The sequence below is a fragment of the Vitis vinifera genome, chromosome 2 (assembly GCF_030704535.1).
Source record: "Vitis vinifera cultivar Pinot Noir 40024 chromosome 2, ASM3070453v1".
NCBI classification, from domain to species: Eukaryota; Viridiplantae; Streptophyta; class Magnoliopsida; order Vitales; family Vitaceae; genus Vitis; species Vitis vinifera.
In genome coordinates this window covers 2,889,667-2,908,447 of record NC_081806.1, presented here as the reverse complement: position 1 = coordinate 2,908,447, position 18,781 = coordinate 2,889,667, and the positions used below count along the sequence as shown (strand labels likewise).

Below are 18,781 nucleotides of genomic sequence, written 5' to 3'. Positions count from 1 at the left end.
GTGTGCTTAATTTCCCTCTTTGTATGCCTTAATGGTATCAAAAGAGACATGGTGGCAAACTTATAGGACCACACAAGTGAAGGGGACCACTTTTTTTTTTTTTTATAGGCGTGAAGGGTACCACTAGAACCCATGTTTCTCGTTTTAACCATTGTGAGTTGGACAACATAGAGAGATTCTTATGTAGACTACAAGAATAGGTGGTGAATCGAAAATGAGTGATATAGAGTGATTTAGTTGGATTCAAGGAATGGAACTTATTCCGTCAAAGCTCTACATTCTATCCTAGAGTCGAGGAGATCAATTCTTTTTCCAATGGGAGTAATTTGAAATTCCTGGGTACTATCTATTTTTTCTTAAAAAGCCAACTAAGATAGTGTTTACTTTAGATCGGCTTCAAAGGAGAGGGTGGTTGCAGATAAGCAGATGCTTTCTTTGTGAAGTCGAGTAAGAGTCCATTGATCAAATACTCCTTCACTATACCAAGTCAAGGGTTATATGGCAGGTATTTTTTTCTTTGTTTAGCAGATTTTGGGTGATATCCTCCTCTATCATGTAGCCTCTCTTAGGTTGGCATGGCTCCTTTGTGGGGAAAAAAAAAAAAGGAAAGTGTGGAGAGACACTCTTTTTTGTGAATATCTTTTGAAAATGTGGAGTTTTATGACCAAAGATTGAAAAGAACTTTTCTTAGTAAGCTTCTATTGTGGAGTAAGTTGTGGATAGTTAAACATTCAATGCTTTTAATTGATTTTGTTGATTGGTTGGGTTCTCACTAAGAGAGGGAGTGGTTTTTGTGCTCCCTTTCTTTTCTGCCTTTTGGAGACCATTATATACATCCTAGGTACTTTGATGCACTATTTCTTTGGTGTTTTTATATAATATACTACTTTATTTGCCTATTTAAAAAAATTACTACAAAATTTAGAATTTGATTGATGTCGGATTCCTTTTTAAGAAGTTACCCAATCATAAAGACATGACATAAAATTCATCACAGGATCATAATTCAAACCATCCTAAAAGTAATATCCATTAAAAGGTACAAAGAATGCATTTCCCTTTGATATGATATTTGATGAGAAGATGTTTTCAGGTTCTAGCTTTCAGACCATTTTCAAGTTGATCAAGACCATTGTGCTCTTGCAGTGGATTATGTGTCAAGAACTTTTACTGAATTTTTCAGAATTAAGAGCTCAAACCTACTATTGCTTTATTTGAAAATCTTCACTTAGTTCCATGCATACTATGCCAAAGATGTTTTTTCATATGGAAGAGAGTTGAGGCAAGTTGCTTCCAGATAAGCCACTGATAAGATATGTTTAATGGACTTTTGAGCAGTGATTCAGTGAAGCAAAAAATCGCTTCGAACTAAGGTTGTTTAAGTTTCTATGTGCTGTCTAAGCCAGCCGAAGTTCTGAAAATGGATCACTTGGATAGCATTAGCGTGGTGGGTATTTTTCATTTTTTGTTATCAAAAACAAACAATTGATTATAGTGAACTCTTAAAGTGCAAGAAGGGTGAGTTATCCTTCAAGAGGAGCACAGAAACTGACCAAAAATTTGCAGAAACCAGTATCCACAAGCTCCAGGCCAAGAACAAACAAAATGACACATGTGGAGGTCGGTGTTCATGTGCAAGAGAGGTGGGGAACAGGAGTATGGCCTGTTGATAGGCATGGCAGTGTGGCGCAAGGCTTGAAACCAGGCCCAGCCCAGCTTCTATTTAGAGACCAAACCCATCCCTAAAATTAAAAAAACAGCCCTGGCACATGTATCACATAGACCCCTTTCATTTGTCCCTTTTTTGCATGTAAGAGGACTCAATCCATGATTCTCCTTAATCCCATGCCATCACCATACCACAAAGCTAAGCCAAAGATCATCTACACAAGGTCCTCTCTTCTTCCTTTTCTGGCCCAACCTAACCAACATCTAGTCCCAAGCCTAGATCAGGCCTGGGTCTCTTAATGTTCTCCTAGTGACAGTCGATCCCAACCTGATTGCTATGCCTATCTCCTGATTCAATTTTATTTTATTTTTGTTTCATGCGTGCCTATCTCCTGATCCATCATTTCTTTGCATTCTTGTTTTCCCTCTTCGATGGATGTTGGATCATTGCCCTTCCAGTGGAACAACCTTTTAGAGTGGCTGGTTGTAACCTGTTTGTTTGAAGACCATATATGCATTTTGTACTTTGTGGCATTTACAAGGAACATAATACAGTATCTTTGAGAACTCCAGACATTATGTGCCTTTTATAGGCAAGTTATGTCCAATTCTGACAAATCAGCTGAAGTACGTCTTATGACTAATTTTTGGTTGCTTAAGGTTCCAAAGAATTTCTGGAGAGTGAGGATCAGTTTCTTTTTATTTTTATTTTTGCTTTTACATGGGTGATATGTAACTCCTTTTTGGTGCATGGAACCTCTCCATCCCTACCCCAAACTCTTCCCATTTAAGTCAGGCCTCAAAAGCGAGTACTTTCATTTCTTTTTTTTACCTTTTCATTTCATAAGGAGTCCATTTTAAATTCCCTCATTTCATAATTTTGTGAATCATAGCTCCATTTTTTTATCAGAAACAAGAGAAATATATTTATATTAATGAAAACAAGAGAAGGATTAGAAGTCCATCCCACTATTACAAAAAAACTTGATCAAAATATGATTGACCTTCTATGCTATACAAGGAATCCATACAAAAGTTTTGATTTATATATTGAAAGTCAGTTGAGTTGGATAATACTAAGAGAAATGCCTTTAAAAGCCTCGGAGCACGAGCTTCAAAAAGAGGAATAGAAGAAGTAAATCCCACAACCCCTCAGTTCTCTTCCACTTATCCTCAAAAATCCTAACATCTTTCTCCCGCCACACAATCCAAAGCAATGTGTCACAAGTTATTTGTCAAAGGATCTTACCTTTGTTGGAGCTTCCCAAACCCCTATATGAAATGATCATCATATCGAACATACTCCTAGATGAAACCCAAACAATCCCGACATGTCTGAATAGATAACGCCAAAGCCCCAAAGTCATCAAACAATGCAAGAAGAGACGATCAATAGACCCTCCACTTTAATGATAGCTTTGACTTGGCTTGAGAATCAAAGCTTTGACCTCTCCTCTAACAATATTCTACTTCCAAAGAAATATGCCACCTTGAGTTGTCTTGATGGGGAACAACATTAGAAATGAGGGTTCTTATTATTTTTTTTTTTTTGATAAGTAAGGAGGGTTCTTATTATATTAGGAAAGTTCAAGTTTGAATCATGAAAGGAGGAAGGTGTTGGTTTTCTGTTGAATCGAAATCTTTTGAAATCTTATTCATCAAAAGAAATCTTTTGAAATCTCTTTAGAGAAGGTTGGAGGGAAGCTCTTAGGGAGAATCATGGAGAGAAGCAGAGGCTTTTCTTCATGGATTAGGTTTGGGGAGGGCAATTTGTGTCATCTTTTGGAGGGTGTGGAAGCTTGTTGCAAGGATGAAGATGGAAAGCAGTGTAGAAAAGTCTAGGTGGAAAATGGTAAAGAGTTCAGGATGGAGGACTGTTTGAACAGAACATAGGTAGATTCGTTTTTTGTGTGGTTAGTTTTGTGGAGGCTAAGAGATTTTTGTTGTGTTTTCCAAAAGGAAGAGGCTTACCTGGGGAGTGGTCTATTTTGGCCAAGAAACTTCATCATCTTGGTGTAGATCTTTTTGTTGGGGCAAGGTTGCCTCCCACCCCATCCTACTTTAGGATTGTGGAGGTTGGCTTCAGCTCAAAGGATGGGACAAAAGGTTTGCATGTAGATGTTGCTAGGAGGTTCATCGTAAGGTGGCTGAAGCAATTTGGATCTAGGTGGGGACCAAAGATGTTCAAAACAGAAAGAAGCAATTGAGGTGTTGTCCGATTGGGAGGTAGGGTGAGGGTTCTAATACTGGCCTAGTTTTTTTTTGATAAGCAAATGATATATATAAAACGGCAAATAGCCTCACGGCATACAGGAAGTATACAAAGCTACCAACCCTCAAACAAAAAACAACATGAACCAACCCTATTGAGGTATACAAAGCTGGCCTAGTTTTAAGCTTGCTAAACAGTTGGGAAGCCATTAATTAGCCAATGAGAAAGGGAGTGAAAAATTTCTCTTTTAGGAGGAGCTCTAATATTGTCTGACTTTGAGGATTTCTTGGACTCGGAGAGAGTGCTCTTAAGAGGTTTGAGAAGGTTTAAGGAGGTGTTACATCTAGAGAGGTGGAGCCCAGAGGCAGGTTGCTTCCGGAAAGATGGTTAGGCTAAGGAAGTGTAGGTGATAGTGGTAGGATTCCCTTTTCACCTTTAGAGCCGAAATATTTTCAAAAAGATAAGAGACTATTGTGGACTTTATAGCAGTGGATGAGGGAACTGCTAGTTGGTAGCACTTACAGTGGGTTAGAGTATTAGTATGTTCAAATTGAAGTGTCATGCTGAGGACATTACAGGTGGTGGAAGGTTTGGTTGTCTTCATTGTACAACTATGGTGGGAACTACCACCTTGGTTCTCTTTGGTGGAGCCAAAGTTCAAAATCAGCGGCTGAAAGGAAAGGGTTGAGTGTGAGGGTCAAACATGCGCGCTGAGTGCATGAGGAGCCAATATTCAAGGGGGAAAAAGGAGGTTATGGGTGTGTCACCTGCTGATTGCAAGAGCAGGTTGGTAGGGTGGGAGGTGGCCAACACCTCTAAAAAGGGGTTTACAAAGGTGTCAAGGGGCAATGGTGATAGGGAAAGTGATTCGGGCTTCAGAGGGGAGTGTTTGGAAGTGGATTGTCTTAAGGTTCCTCAAGTGGAGGCTGGTAGTGGAAGAGTGCGGTGAGCCAGAATGTAGAGTGGGCAACTACCTAAATAGGTTACTTATGTGGTTTGAGGTCATTTCAGATTTGAAAATTAACCTAATCAAGAGTGAGTTCATTCCAATTGAGAGGGTGGAGAACATGGAGGAGTTGGCTATTGTGTTAGGTTGCAGAGTGGGTGTGCTCCCAACCTCCTATTTAGGCCTTCCTCAAGGCGCCCTTCATAATTCTTTGAGGGCTTCAGATGGGGTGGAAGAGAGGTTCCATAAAAGATTGGTAATGTGAAAATGGCAATATATTTTCAAAAGGGGAAGACTAACACTGATTACGAATACTCTTTCTAGCTTGTCGGTCTACTTTGTCCTTGATCCATTTGCCAAGCATAGTGAGGTTAAGATTGGAGCAAATTCAACGAGATTTTCTTTAGGGAGGGACCTTAGAGAGAAAACCTCATCTATTGAAGTCGGCCACTATTTCTTCAAATAAGAGGAGACAAGGCCAATGAGTTAAACGTCTTTCTTCACTCAACAAGGCCTTATTGTGCAAGTGGAATGGATGCTTTACGACATAAAGGAGGTGTATTGGAGACAAACTATAAGCAGTAAATATGGGAAAGTTGAAGGGGGCTAGTGTTCTAAGGAAATAAGAGATGATTATGGTGTTAGGTTATGGAAGGCCATAAGAAAGTTGCGTAAGATAGTTAATTGTAGAATTTCTTTATCTGTGGACAATGGAGTAGGGTAAAGTTTTGGAGGAATATATGGTGTGGCAACAATCCCTTAAGTGTTTTTTTTTCCCTCCCTTTTTGCCTTAGCTACTTCAAAAGAGGCTTAGGTAGTGGACTTATGGTCTCACTCTTATGGAAGAGGTGTTTGAACTCCCAAATTCTCTAGGAATCTAAACGATTGGGAGATTGAGATTGTGAATCACTTATTGGCAAGGCTTCTTGTTAAGGTGGTAATAGAGGGAGGAAAGGACAAGGTGTGTTGGTTGAAGATAAAGAGTGGAACATTCCCTGTTAAGCCCCTTTACTCTAGCCTGGAGGAGGGGAGATCACATTAGTTCCCAGTAAGTATTGCGTGGAATGCTTGGATTTCACCTAAGACGAGCTTCTTTGCTTAGGAGACGACTTAGGGAAAAGCGTTCACTCTTGATTAGTTACAACGGAGAGGTTGGTCTTTGGCGAATAGATGCTTCCTGTGTCACACTCACAGGGAGTCAATTGACCACATTCTTCATTATTGCAGCAATGCAAGGGTGTTCTGACAACTATGGTTCTTTATTTTTGGTATTTGTTGGGTGATGCATTTCTTTATCAGAGAGACTATGTTAGGTTGGCATGGCTCTATTGTCAGGAAGAAGTGGAAAAAGATTTAGGAAATTGCCCTTTATGCTTTTTTTTTTTGGCTAATTAGGAAGGAGTGAAATAGAAGATCTTTTAAGAATATGGAGCTCTTTAATCATAGACTGAAAGTCTTGTTTCTATGTGGATTGTTTTCTTGGTCCAAGTTGTTTATAAGAGAAAGATGGGTGTAGTTAGAAGGAAGTAGTATTTTTTTGTTTTTTCATCACTTTTTTTAGTACTTTTTGGCGACCGTTATATACATCATGTGTACTTTGGTGCGCCCCATTTTGGCACTTTTCAATACTATTGCTTTTTATCTATCCAAAAGATGTTACTTTTAGTTTTTAAAGAATATTCATTTTCTATATCTTTTCCTATTCAAGCAAGGAAAGGTAAGTTATTAGAAAAGTTGTCATACTAGAAAAGAGACTCATAAGAGCATTTCAAAGTGAGAACACAAATTTTCATGATAGAAGTTTTCAGCATCTATTTATACTTCCTTCAAGGGTTTGATTGTCTTTTTCATAAATGTGATTGCATGGAAAATCCTAGTTGTGATTGCCTAGGATTAATGTGATTGCCAAGGATCTTTCTTTTTTTTTTCTTTTCTTTGATAGGTGCCAAGGATCTTTCTTTTCTTTCTTCTCTTTTGTCTTCTTTGACACTATACAACAAATAAAATTCTATAGTTTTGGAATTTTTAAGATCCTACATCATGCACTTCTGTTGTTTTTTTATCAGAAACAAACATTTCTTTGTCATGAAATAAGTACATACAAAAAAAAGGGAGAGAGAGAGAGAAAGCGATCCTTCTCCCATGACATAACCACTACATAACTCCAATTAAAAGCAGAAAACCTATTTACTATAGGGCCCCTAGGTAACCACACAATCAAAAGTGGTTATTATAAACTCAATAATCAGAGGGGTACAAACTATCTGCTCTTTTGTTCTGTTGTTTTTCTCTTTCTTTTCCTTTGCATTAAATTTTTTCTTATAGGCTTCCTTTGTATTGGTTTTATCCCTGTATCACTCTTTGAAGGATAACTCATCCATTTTTTTCTGAATTGCTACTTCCATTTTCTATTAAATGAACAGTTTGTTTCTTACAGACTACAGTGGTTCCAAAGGAAAACGGATAAACAAATAAATATACAGCAGGTCAGAGAACTCACAGCCTTGGCTACCACACAGAGCAGCTCTTCATGAGATAAAACAGCAGCTTTCCGATACAGCTGATATAGCTCTGCTCCAAATCCACCATGAGGAAGCCAGTCAGCAGGAGCAAAATTGACAGCCTCGGCACAATTTAAGCCTGCAAATGTCAAAATGTATTATCAGATTTCCAAAGAATGTTTGCTACATAAGATCCATTTAAAATGTACCAAGTCCTTCATCAATGAATCATTCTTGACCTACAAAGAGGTATACTCACCAAAATTGAAACCGCCATGATAAGATCTGGGAAAGGTGATGACAAAGTTTCCAGGCTCCTAACAGAGAGCAAGCATGTGTAGAATTAAATTATAACAGTATCCAATGCAAAAGAGAGGCAAGTGATGCATTTGAAGTAACCAAAGAAGTAAGAGGAAATAAAGTACTAAACAGGAAAAGGATGTCAACATAATATGCAAAAAAAAACACATTTTCCAAATATGCTAAACAAGACCCTGGAGGATGGGAAAAAAACCAACAATCGATAAAAGAACCAATTCAGGATCAGAAAACATAGGTTGTATATTCATTTTGAACCAATCCAAATTCCAACATATCAATCAGTAACACCTATTTGATAAAATCCTCAAATTCATCATTTCTAATTTTTCCAATTTTAAAAACATACTGTAAGTTCAAAAGAGGGAATTCTGACATTTTTTTCCTTCAGTGAAGAGACTGATAAAATGAAGTTTATCAAGGTTTCATTTATGCTCCAAAAAAAAAATGTAAATATTTTGGCCCTTTTGGCTGTTTCAATAGTGATATCTTAAGATTTAGCACTATCTTGAAGATAAGGATGTGGTGGGGAGCTTTTTAGTGCAGTTGCATGGGAAGAGAGTGTGTGGAGATGTGGAAGATACAGTACTTTGGACCGAAACAAAGAGTGGCAAGTTTTCTGTCAAATCTCTCTACAACGTCTTAGTGTTGGACGACTCCTCTTCTTTCCCCTCAAGAAGCATTTGGAACTCATGGGTGCAGCCTAAGATTAGCTGAAGGCAACATGGGGTAAAGCTTTAACCTTGGATCTAGTTCAAAAAAGAGGGTGGGCCCTAGCAAATAGATGTTTTATGTGCCATGAGAATAAAGAGACCATAGACCACCTCCTTATTAACTGTATTAAAATAAGGGTTTTGCGGGAGATGTTCTTCTTCTTTGGACAGGGTGTCTTCACTGTGTTAAAACAAGGGTCTTGGATATTTCCTTCATCGTTCAAAGAGACTCTTCTCAGTTAGCATGATTTGTTTGTGGGCAAAGAGCACAAAAAGGTTTGGAAAGCAACTCCTTTGCACATCTATTGGATGGTATGGAAGGTGGGGAATAAAATGGCCTTCGGTGATGACATGCTTTCGATCCAAAGACTAAAATGTTCTTTGGTTTACTCCCTTTGGTCAAAGACAAAATTGTTTATAGATGATTATGCTCTAACTTTCGTTAGTTTTGTTGATTGGTTGGATTCTTGTTGAGGTTGTTTTAGCCCCTTCTGTTTGGATGTTTTATTTTTTTTCCCTTTTTTTGCTGTTTTGGTAGTGGGTGTATAGGTATTGTATACCTTGAGTCACTCTTTTGGCGCCTCTTTTTAACAGATCTTTCTCTTTACCTATTAAAAAAAAAAAAAAAGATTTCTTCATCCTTGTTCTGCAACTAAACATGCACGTAAAACAGTTCAAAAACAGCAACCTGATTCACAACCCCTTCCCCCTCTCCCCCTTGATACCCTTTTCCTATATCAATAGGATGAAATACCCACAGTATATTTTCTCAAATTCTTTGTAAAACCAACAAAATGAAGATAAACACTAACACAGTATTAGGACCACATGTTCCCATAGAACCCTCATCTAGAAAGAGCCATCACTTATAATTTGAATAAGCCATTTAAATGTGTTTTCCCAGCAGAGGAAAATTGTAGAAAATAGAATGTGTTCTTGAATGTCAAACCTGAATTACACTATAAACAGAAACTCCATTTTCTTGCAACACAGATGGGTCCAGCATGGTCACAAGCTGAAAGAGCAGATCCGGTTGGGCATCAAATAGATCAGGAAGACAGTTCCGCATCACCTACAGGAAGGTATAGGGTGTCGATAACAAACTTGTTCTCTTGACATAAAAAAATTAGGTTGGCATAAATATTACACTATAAGAAATGTCGGTCAGTAGTAGAAACATCAAACGGGTGTGGACCCTTGCCACACCAGATAACCATCCAAGCTTCAAATAACCTACTTTCACCTAAGAGAATAAATTTAAGTCATATCTAGAGGGAGGGAGAGAGAGTAAAACAAGGAAACAAAGCAGAAACTCATCAAATACAGAAAATATTCCACCATACCCCTCCTTGAAAAATTTTGACAAGAGAACACAAAAAAGAAATCTTCTAACTTGCAAGTAAAATGAGGGATATCTCAAGACCTAATGAATGCATATAATGATATAAGCTAGTTAATTTCATCAAATTGAAATCTCTATCAAAAGTGTTTCTCCATGTCCACGATGAAGTGAAGATACTATCATGGGACTTAGTTGACAACTATTGCAAAAGGAACATTCCCCAACCCCACTCCCTCCAGAGACAAGTGATGAAATAACTACCTTCTCAAAAGCAATGGCTTCACTACCAGGGACACTGTACCAGCATTTTGGCTCTCCCCTGAGAACATATGAGAAGCAGTGCAAAACCCAATGAGCATTTAATTAATGTCTTAAGAAAGGAATAGAAGAGGTTGCTTCACCACATGCAACAAGAAGTAATGAAAGCAAATCGAATATTATATTACCTTCAAGGCAGGAGCATCTATTTGGTGGTTCACAGGTTAGCAAATCAGCAAGGGAAACAAAGCCATTATGGAGAAGAAAACTTTAATTTGGTGCAATGTCCATGAAAAAAATGGAATTTCAATCAATGCATTTAAGTATCTATGGTTGGCAAGGAGAGGTCACACAATCCATTTTCCATGACATGGCATGGAGGCATTAAGAAGACAAGACTTGACAGGATGGTGGTGTAAGAACTATAAGGAGGATTTTTAACTGAGAGAAGTGGGAGAGTTTGAGAAGTAGTTTTGCATCCTTTGTGCATATATGACTTTCATTTTTCTTTCCTTTTCTTTTCCTTTTTTTTTTTTTTTTGTATAAAGCACCAATAAAACTAGTTGTCAATGAAGTTCAGGGTTCTATCTTGGAATGTAAGAGAGGCAAATGACAGGAAGAAGTGTAACGTAATTAAATCCTTGTTTAGATTACAAATGACTGATCTTATTTGCCTGCAAGAAACAAAGGTACAACATATGTCAATGCAACTGATCAGGAGCCTAGGGATGGGCAGATTCTTAGAGTGGGGAGCTATGGAAACCAGGGGAACAACAGGAGGTGTAGTAGTTTTCTTACTTATCAAGGAAAAAAAAAAAGAGGAGGTATGATAGTTTTATGGGATAATAGGATTTTGGAATTGATCAAGATGGAAATGGGTGCCCACTCCATTTCCTGTTGATTCACGAGCTACAAGGATGATTTTGTTTAGATTTTTACTAGGGTGTGTGGACAAGGAGAGGGAGAACTTTGGGAAAAATTGGCTAACATTAGAGAGTTGTGAAATGATCCCAATGCATCAATGGGGATTTTAATGTGGTCAAATTCCTTCGTAAAAAGAGGAATTGCCTCCAGTGCTCACCCACTATAAGGCAGTTCTCAAGGATTATTGAGGAGCTAAATTGTGCAATCTACCCCTAATTAGAGAGCTTTATATCTCATTCAACAGCTTGAATAATCAATTTTCATCAAGGCTGGACCGGTTCCTTGTATCAAAAGATTAAGAAAGCCACTTTAGTGCTTTTTATAAAGCATCTTGCCCAAGCCAGTTTATGATCATTCCCTAATATTGTTAGATGAAGGTAGGATGAGGAAGGGCACACCTACCTTCAAGTTTGAAAATATGTGGCTAAGAGTAGAGGATTTCATAGAGTGGATGAAAATTAGGTGGACGGGTTATAATGTCAAAAGCTCTTTCAGCCATGTGTTAGCTTGGAAAGCGTTGAAGCAAGATCTAAAAGCTTGAAACAATGAGATGTTTGGAAATGTCTCAATTAGAAAAGTAGAGGCCTTAAATCAAATTAGTTTCTAGGACTCTAGGGACTGGAAGGTAGTCCTTTCTATCCTTTTTGTAGACAAGTTAAAGCTAGAAGGGTGGTTGTGGAAGAATAACAAATGGGTCATACAAGAATAAATCTCCTAGAGGCAAGTCAAGAAAATTATGGTTGAAGTAGGGAGAGAAAACCCTAGTTATTTCCATAAAATGGTAAAAAACTACATGGCTAGAGATAAGAGTGAATGGAGATTGGCTTTTCGAGAATGCAAATATAAAGGAGAGGGATGCAAATCCCTTTTGTGGTTGATTGTCTAAGGCAAGTGATAGGAGGCCTAGCATCAACAAGATGTCTTTTGCTCCTTTAGAGAGTGCAAACTCAAGGAGCTTAGAGATTCCTTTCTTCTTTTTATTTTTGATAGCTAAATAAGCAAATATATTAAAAGCGCAAAGAAAGGCGCACCAAGTACACACGAAGTACACAAAGAGAGCCAATTGGAGATTCCTTTCTTAGAGGAAGTTTTTTCTACTTTTTCAAGCTTGAGTGAGGATAAAGCCTCTGAGCCAAATGAGTTCACTATGAAATTTTGGCAACATTACCTGGAGGTTGTTAAATATGAGATGATGAGCTTCTTTAAAGAGTTCTTTGAGGATGGCTCTTTTGTGAGAAGATTGAACGCAACATTCAAAAGAGTGGGAGCATGCTCAAGGCTAGATCGTTTCTTGGCATTAGAAGAGTGGGAGGACCATTTCTCGAGCCTAACTCACTTTGTTCTATCTTAGCCAATTTCTAATCATTGTCTCATTGTTCTTATGGGTGGAAAGGTAAGAAAGGGCAAAATGCCATTTAAATTTGATATTATATGGCTCAAAGCCAATGGGTTCAAAGACCTTGTTACAAGTTGGTAGAAGGGATATGAAGAATCAAATCTAGCGATCAATGTCTTGCATTGAAGCTTAAGGCTCTTAAAACGGATCTTACGGTATGGAACAAAGAAGCCTATGCAAATATTACGATCAGGAAGGCGGAAGCTCTTTCTCTTATTGGTTTTTGGGATTCTAAGGATAGAGTCTCTCCTCTTTCGACTGAGGAGGTAGAAACTAGAAGGGTGGCTTTTGAGCAATTCACAAAGAGGCTTCAATGAAAGAAACTTCGAGGAAACAAAAAAACTAGAGAAATTTGGTTAAAGATGGAGATAGGAATACTAAGTTTTTCCACAAAATGGCCAATGCGGTCAGGAAGAGAAGTTTGTTGACCAAAGTGCAAGTTAATGATGCTAGTTTATCAGAAGAGAGCGACATTACGGATGGGGTGTCTAGAGCTTCCCACTCTCTTTTTTTTCTCAACAAGGAGATTACAGAGCAAGCATTGGGGGATCGAGTTTTGAGGTTTTGGGGAGCTACAATTCCAAGAGCTTGGAGGAACTTTTATCAAGGAAAGTTTTTAATGCTCTTTCCCATCTATGCGAGGACAAGGCCCTGGGTCAGATTGTTTCACTACATCATTTCAATAGTTGTGTTAGAATATCATTAAGTTTGAGGTCATGGGTCTTCTTAAGGAGTTCTTCACTCAAGGCACTTTCCAAAGAAGTTTAAACTTTAAACACCACTTTCTTGGTATTGATCCCAAAAAAAAGGTGGTACAAAAAAACTGAAAGAGTTCAGACCCATAGAAAAAGGCTTTTGATTTATATTGATTTCTATGGGTCGCTCTTTCGGCAGCCCTTTTTAATATTGTTTATCTTCTTATCTATCAAAAAAACTATATTGAATTCTAACATATTGAAAATTCTTTTTTTGCTCATAATGTGTACTTCCATGAATAAGGATATGGATTCTAAAACACCAGCAATTTCCATTGAGATTGTTCCTTATTTAGATCCAGGAAAATTTGGAATGCTATAGACCATATCCTAACCTTTGGGGTTTCTCAAGTATAACACAGAAGATATAACAAGAAATGAACTTCAGGCACACTCAGAACATGTTTTATATCTTAAGTTCAGTTCAAATCTCCCTCTTCATATTGAGATTTGGTCAAGTTTTCAATTGTGTCATTCACAGAGCACGGACTTTCTTCACAACTAAATGCACGTAATTAGGACCCTTTTAGTTTAGACTACCATGAATCTGAATGGATCAAATTTGTCAATAAGACCTACTTTATTTCAGAAATAGATGTTGCAAAAGACAAAATAAAATAATAAGAATGAAAAAGGAACCATCATACTTAAAAAGGAAAGGAGGTATAAAGTCAAACATTATACATACCAGTGTAGATAATTCATTGAATAGAAACAGTGATCCTCAAAATGCCAACAAAATGATGAGAATAGCATTCCAACATACAGCCAGGGTACCATTACACCAGCAATGTTATTATGGACAGCTCGAAGCATCGAACCCTGCAACTTGGGCAAATTGTTGAGATTCCATGGGCTAGCACAGTATTTATCCCAAATCTCATCCTCAACGGATTCTGGTTTCTTGTCATTTACACGAGGAAAACCACTCCCATATACAGAAGTATCCAAGTCACTGCCATACATGACTTCAACCTCACCCACTAATCCCTCCACAATTTCCCAAAACTTTTTCTCTATTTGCATTCTTGAGGGGGATACAGACCCAAACCACTTCCTCTTTGCTCTATCAGCCACACGCCTGAAAGCTTCCAATGAGAAACGTTTACCCGGCACAAAACCAAAGCTATCCTCATCAGAATTCAAGCATTCCAAGCAATACCAATTCCCTGGGGGAATCCGCTTTAAAGGGGGTGCTAGACAATAAATGTGCCATCCCTTATTACACCTATCACACAAAAGCATCACTTCCCCATGCAAGCCACTTTTACATTGTTCACATATCTGATCAAACTCTTCCTCCTTCTCTTCTACCTTACAAACTTTAACTTTCTCACCATCAGTATTTCTCCGCCTTCTTTTGGAACTCAAAGACTCGACCCCATGTTCGCCCTTCTTCTCCCCATGCATTCCTCTCTTACAACTCCTAACTACCCCATGATTCAATCGATTGTAATAGTCCTCATAATCATATAAATGCTCCCTATACAACTGACACAGAACATGCTTCGCACACTCTGAAATCTTCCTCCCTGACAGCACAAACCTACAAACCTCCCCCCACTTCTTCTCTTTCACAACCTTATCATAACCACCAAACCGCTTTGCCGCATTAAATAATCTACACAAATCCAACTCCTCCCCCTCAAAAACCACCCTCTTCTTCGACTTCTTCCCACAATGATTGTCCAAAAACCTATTATACTCCAAATCAAATGTCTTTGAATCGCAGGCCGCTGGCCGTGCTTGTAACTGATGAATAGCTTGAGTTTTAGTTGGAAAAGTGAAAGAATCCAAATCTAATCCAAAAGGTGGCTTCCAACTCTTGGGTGGAACAATCCTACAGATCCCATATGGCTCAGCCTCTGGCCTGATCCTGTATATATACTCCAAAGGGTCCTTAAACTCGTCCTCACTGGGGTAATACACGGGCCCAGGTGGTATACCCAGTGACCCTGATAATGAAACACTTGAACTTTGCCCTAACACCCCTTTCTCCACTGCCCTAGGTCTCCCCTTCCCCATTTAACCCACAACACATATGCATAAACCAGCGAAACCACACCCACGTCACATAAACACATCCATATCAAACCATGAAGCTCTAACTTTAAATATTCAGCTACAGTAAAATTTAGGGTTTCAAGCGTACCTCTGCAGTCTGAGAGCTCCAAGTGGTTTAGGGTTTCAGATTTTCCCACTTTCTCTCTCCAGAAGTCCTTTTTATTTTAGAGTAAGAATGAGAATGGTCTTCGTGGGAGAAGTGGTATTGCGAAGAGGCAGTTGAGAGAAGAGGGGATTTTGGATTTTAGGGCATAGAAATCAGCGAAATTACGAAAATGGTCATGGGTTTCTTCTCGTCGTTATAGTGTTCCATCTCTTTTGGTTTTTTTCGCCGCATGCATCGAGGCGATATTTGACGGAATCTTTACTTGCTACGCGAATATTCCACACGCCAACCTACTCGCTCATCTGAGTGGAAGCCGTGTTGTATCCGGTGAAACGTGGACCGTCCATCTTGTCTCCTCACATCACGGACTACGGAGCGCGTGAGGAATCCTTTCTGGTACTTTCGCGGGTTTGGTTGCACGTGTCGAGTTCCCAGATGAGATTTGGAGAGACGGTTTGGGCTCAGAACCGACGGTTGGGATTAATCAGAAATATAATTTTTTAAGGAAATTATTAAAAAAAAAATGAAGTTGATAGTTTGAGTTTATCGCTTTGGAAATTTTTATAATTTAATATTTAAAACTTGACTTTTTTTTTATGAAATTCCATAGAAGATGGATTTTCTTAACTTAATAGCAGCAATTAATTAGTACTCCTTAAATTAATTTAATATTGTTTTTAGGACTTTAGTTGGAACATAGAAATTCTAATATATGGTAAGTGCCCATCCTTTTTTTTTATCTGTTTTATGTATGATTTTAAGAATTTTTAGTAATCTTATATAATTAATAAGGTTTATTTTATAAATAAAAATACTTAAAATATTTTGTATTTATATTAGTGAATATTTTTTTTTTTTTAAGATTTTTAATTAATGTTCATGTTTTTTTAATAAATGAAATTTATAATCTAAATTGTACAACAAATACAATAATTAAATAACAAAAGATTCAATAACAACTCTGATGAAAAAAATACAATCAAATACCCGATATCATAACAAAATAATCAAATTAATACCCTATATCATGACAAAATAATCAAATATTAATAACCCAAAAAACATGAAATGAGTATTCTATTTTAAAAGAATTTGATGATCAAAATTAATGCAAGGGTGCATGTGTTTATTCATATAAAACAATAGATATGATATCTTAAAAAAAATAAACAAATATTAAATCACAATAAAATAATCAAATATTAATAATGCAATAAATATCACATGAATATTCTATTTTAAAAGATTTTGATGTTGAAAATGAATAGCTCATGTGTTTGTTCATATAAAATAATAAATATGGTTTCTTCAAAAGTAAATCAACAAATATTAAATATGATTTCTTCAAAAGTAAATAAAAAATATATTTTTTTAAGTTGTAAATAAAATAGAGGATTTAGAAACAAAATAGGCAATATTTGGTCAACTTATATTTTTTTAATTATTTATAAAAATAAACTTCAATAAATTAATTATAATTACGCTACTATAGATGAAATATTTAATGGATTTGAAACTATTCACAAACCTATGATTATTCAAAATACCAAACGTATCATAAACTCTTAGCTATAAACAATAAAAATGAACCCTCTGCTAATCAAGATCCATGAATCATAATAGCAAACAATCATTTACATTTAGTTATATTGACTTAATTGTCTATTTACCATTCCTTTAATGTATTGACATTGATTTTATCATTTAATTCATGTCTTTTATATGTGACTTAAGTATATTAATAATTGTACAAAATATGCATGTAATGAGTTTTTTTATAATTAAATAAATTATCTACAACAATGGAGTAAATATTGTAATGCATCACCTCCTAATTAGAGGGATTACTTATTTTAGTAATCGGGATAAGTTTCCCATTGTGAGTCCACTAGTATATATGATGCAAATTCGATAGGACGTATTGTGGATCATGATGTAAGGCTATCAATTATTATAATTTATCAAACTAATATACTGCATAAATTTTCAACCTTTAAATGATATTGAGTCTATACCAAAATCAATGGGAGATTTTGATTTATGAGTGATGTCATAAAATTGTCATATATTCTTATGAATTGAATCACTATTAATGGATATTTGTAGCAATGTGTATTTTTAATAGAGGTGACATGATATATCGTGAATTGAGACAGTGTGTCACATTGGGTGATCAAAATGATGTGTAGTCATGAAATTTGTGGTCATAGTAATTTATTTAGTGAAATTTGACATATGTCCGTTTTAGTTAGAGTATGTCAATTAATCACATAATAAGTTAAATATGTAACTCGGATATTTTAGAAGTAATTATGATAGTCGATAACAATACTTTGTTAGATAACGAACACTAATTCATGGAGAATCCACATGCAATATAAATAATAGATCATGAACTCGAACTTCATCTCATTGTTATTTACATAGGGTACTGGAGTTAGGAATGACAATGGGGCAGGTTTGGGACCGGTCACCTCCATCCCAACCTCACCCCGTTTATTAAAAACAATTCACATCCTGCCTTGTTTAACTTAAAAAATAAAAAATAAAAATACTTTTAAAATTTTGAATTACATTAAAATAAATATATTTTATAAATAATAAAATTATTATATTTTTTATAACTTATTTTATTAAAAAATTGTATTATTATCTATATATTAAAAATAGTAAAAAAATAAATAAATTAATTTAATTTTAAAAATAATTTTATATATAATCGAGGCGGGATGGGATGGGGCAATACCCAAACCCACCCCAGGTTTAAAAAAAAATCTCATACTCATCCCAAACTCGTTTATTAAAATTAAACCCCGTCCCATTAGGGGCGAGGCGGGGCGGGTTCCTGAAAAAACCCGCCCCATTGTCATCCCTAACTATAATGTAATTGATTTTATCTAGTGAAATGTTAAATCAACTTTAAAATCTGACTTTGATAAAGTCAATACTCCAATAGGTCTTAGTGGTTCACGCTCTAAACTCGTATACCATGATGACACGGTTTTATAAGGGTTTGATTGACTCTAAATTTACTTTGGTGCATAAGGACGTTTTGGTAATTATGTAATAATGCATAGGGGATAATAAATAAGATATTTGAATTTGACTGATTGATTAATTATAACTCGTTTAATGTTATATTAAATGACCAAAACCCTGGTAGGGTTAAGTCACTTAAGCTCGGTAAAGGAATCATATAAATATTCATTTATAAACCTTAATGGTCATAGTATTCTAGATCACATATCATTTAGATTACCAAATGGGACACACTATTTCAATCCCATTATATATGATGGTGCATTTATTGAGAATATACGTTATCACCAACTTTCATCGTTGGTAACTCAATTCATAATGATATATGATCACATTAGGGTCTCACCCATATGTTAAAGTTTTTTGTTTACTTTAACACATGCTCAATATCTCCTAAAGGTCGAGAGTTCATGTAGTATAATAACTTAATAAATTATAACAATTAATAGAATTCATCGTAAATCATGTATAGTATGCATCACATATATTAGCGTACTCATCACAGGAAAACCATTATAATGAACAAGACAACTCATATC

General features: G+C 36.4%; 1 protein-coding gene across 6 annotated transcripts in view; it reads right to left on the bottom strand.

Annotated features, from left to right (window-relative positions):
- Nucleotides 1-15,361, bottom strand: part of LOC100261599 (lysine-specific demethylase JMJ17) — a 44,655-nt gene extending 29,294 nt beyond the window's left edge. For 5 of the 6 annotated variants that reach the window (XM_010662455.3, XM_010662463.3, XM_010662458.3 and 2 more), the window contains exons 1-5: nt 13,722-15,361; nt 9,962-10,019; nt 9,308-9,430; nt 7,587-7,644; nt 7,327-7,466 (exon numbers count right to left, since the gene is read on the bottom strand). In XM_010662455.3, coding sequence (XP_010660757.1) covers nt 7,327-7,466; nt 7,587-7,644; nt 9,308-9,430; nt 9,962-10,019; nt 13,722-15,058 — 1,716 coding nt within the window. In that variant the 5' untranslated portion in view covers nt 15,059-15,361. The remainder of the gene's footprint in view (nt 1-7,326; nt 7,467-7,586; nt 7,645-9,307; nt 9,431-9,961; nt 10,020-13,721) is intronic. The other variant, XM_019217013.2, reaches the window with a different exon arrangement.
- Nucleotides 15,362-18,781: the final 3,420 nt, after the last annotated feature.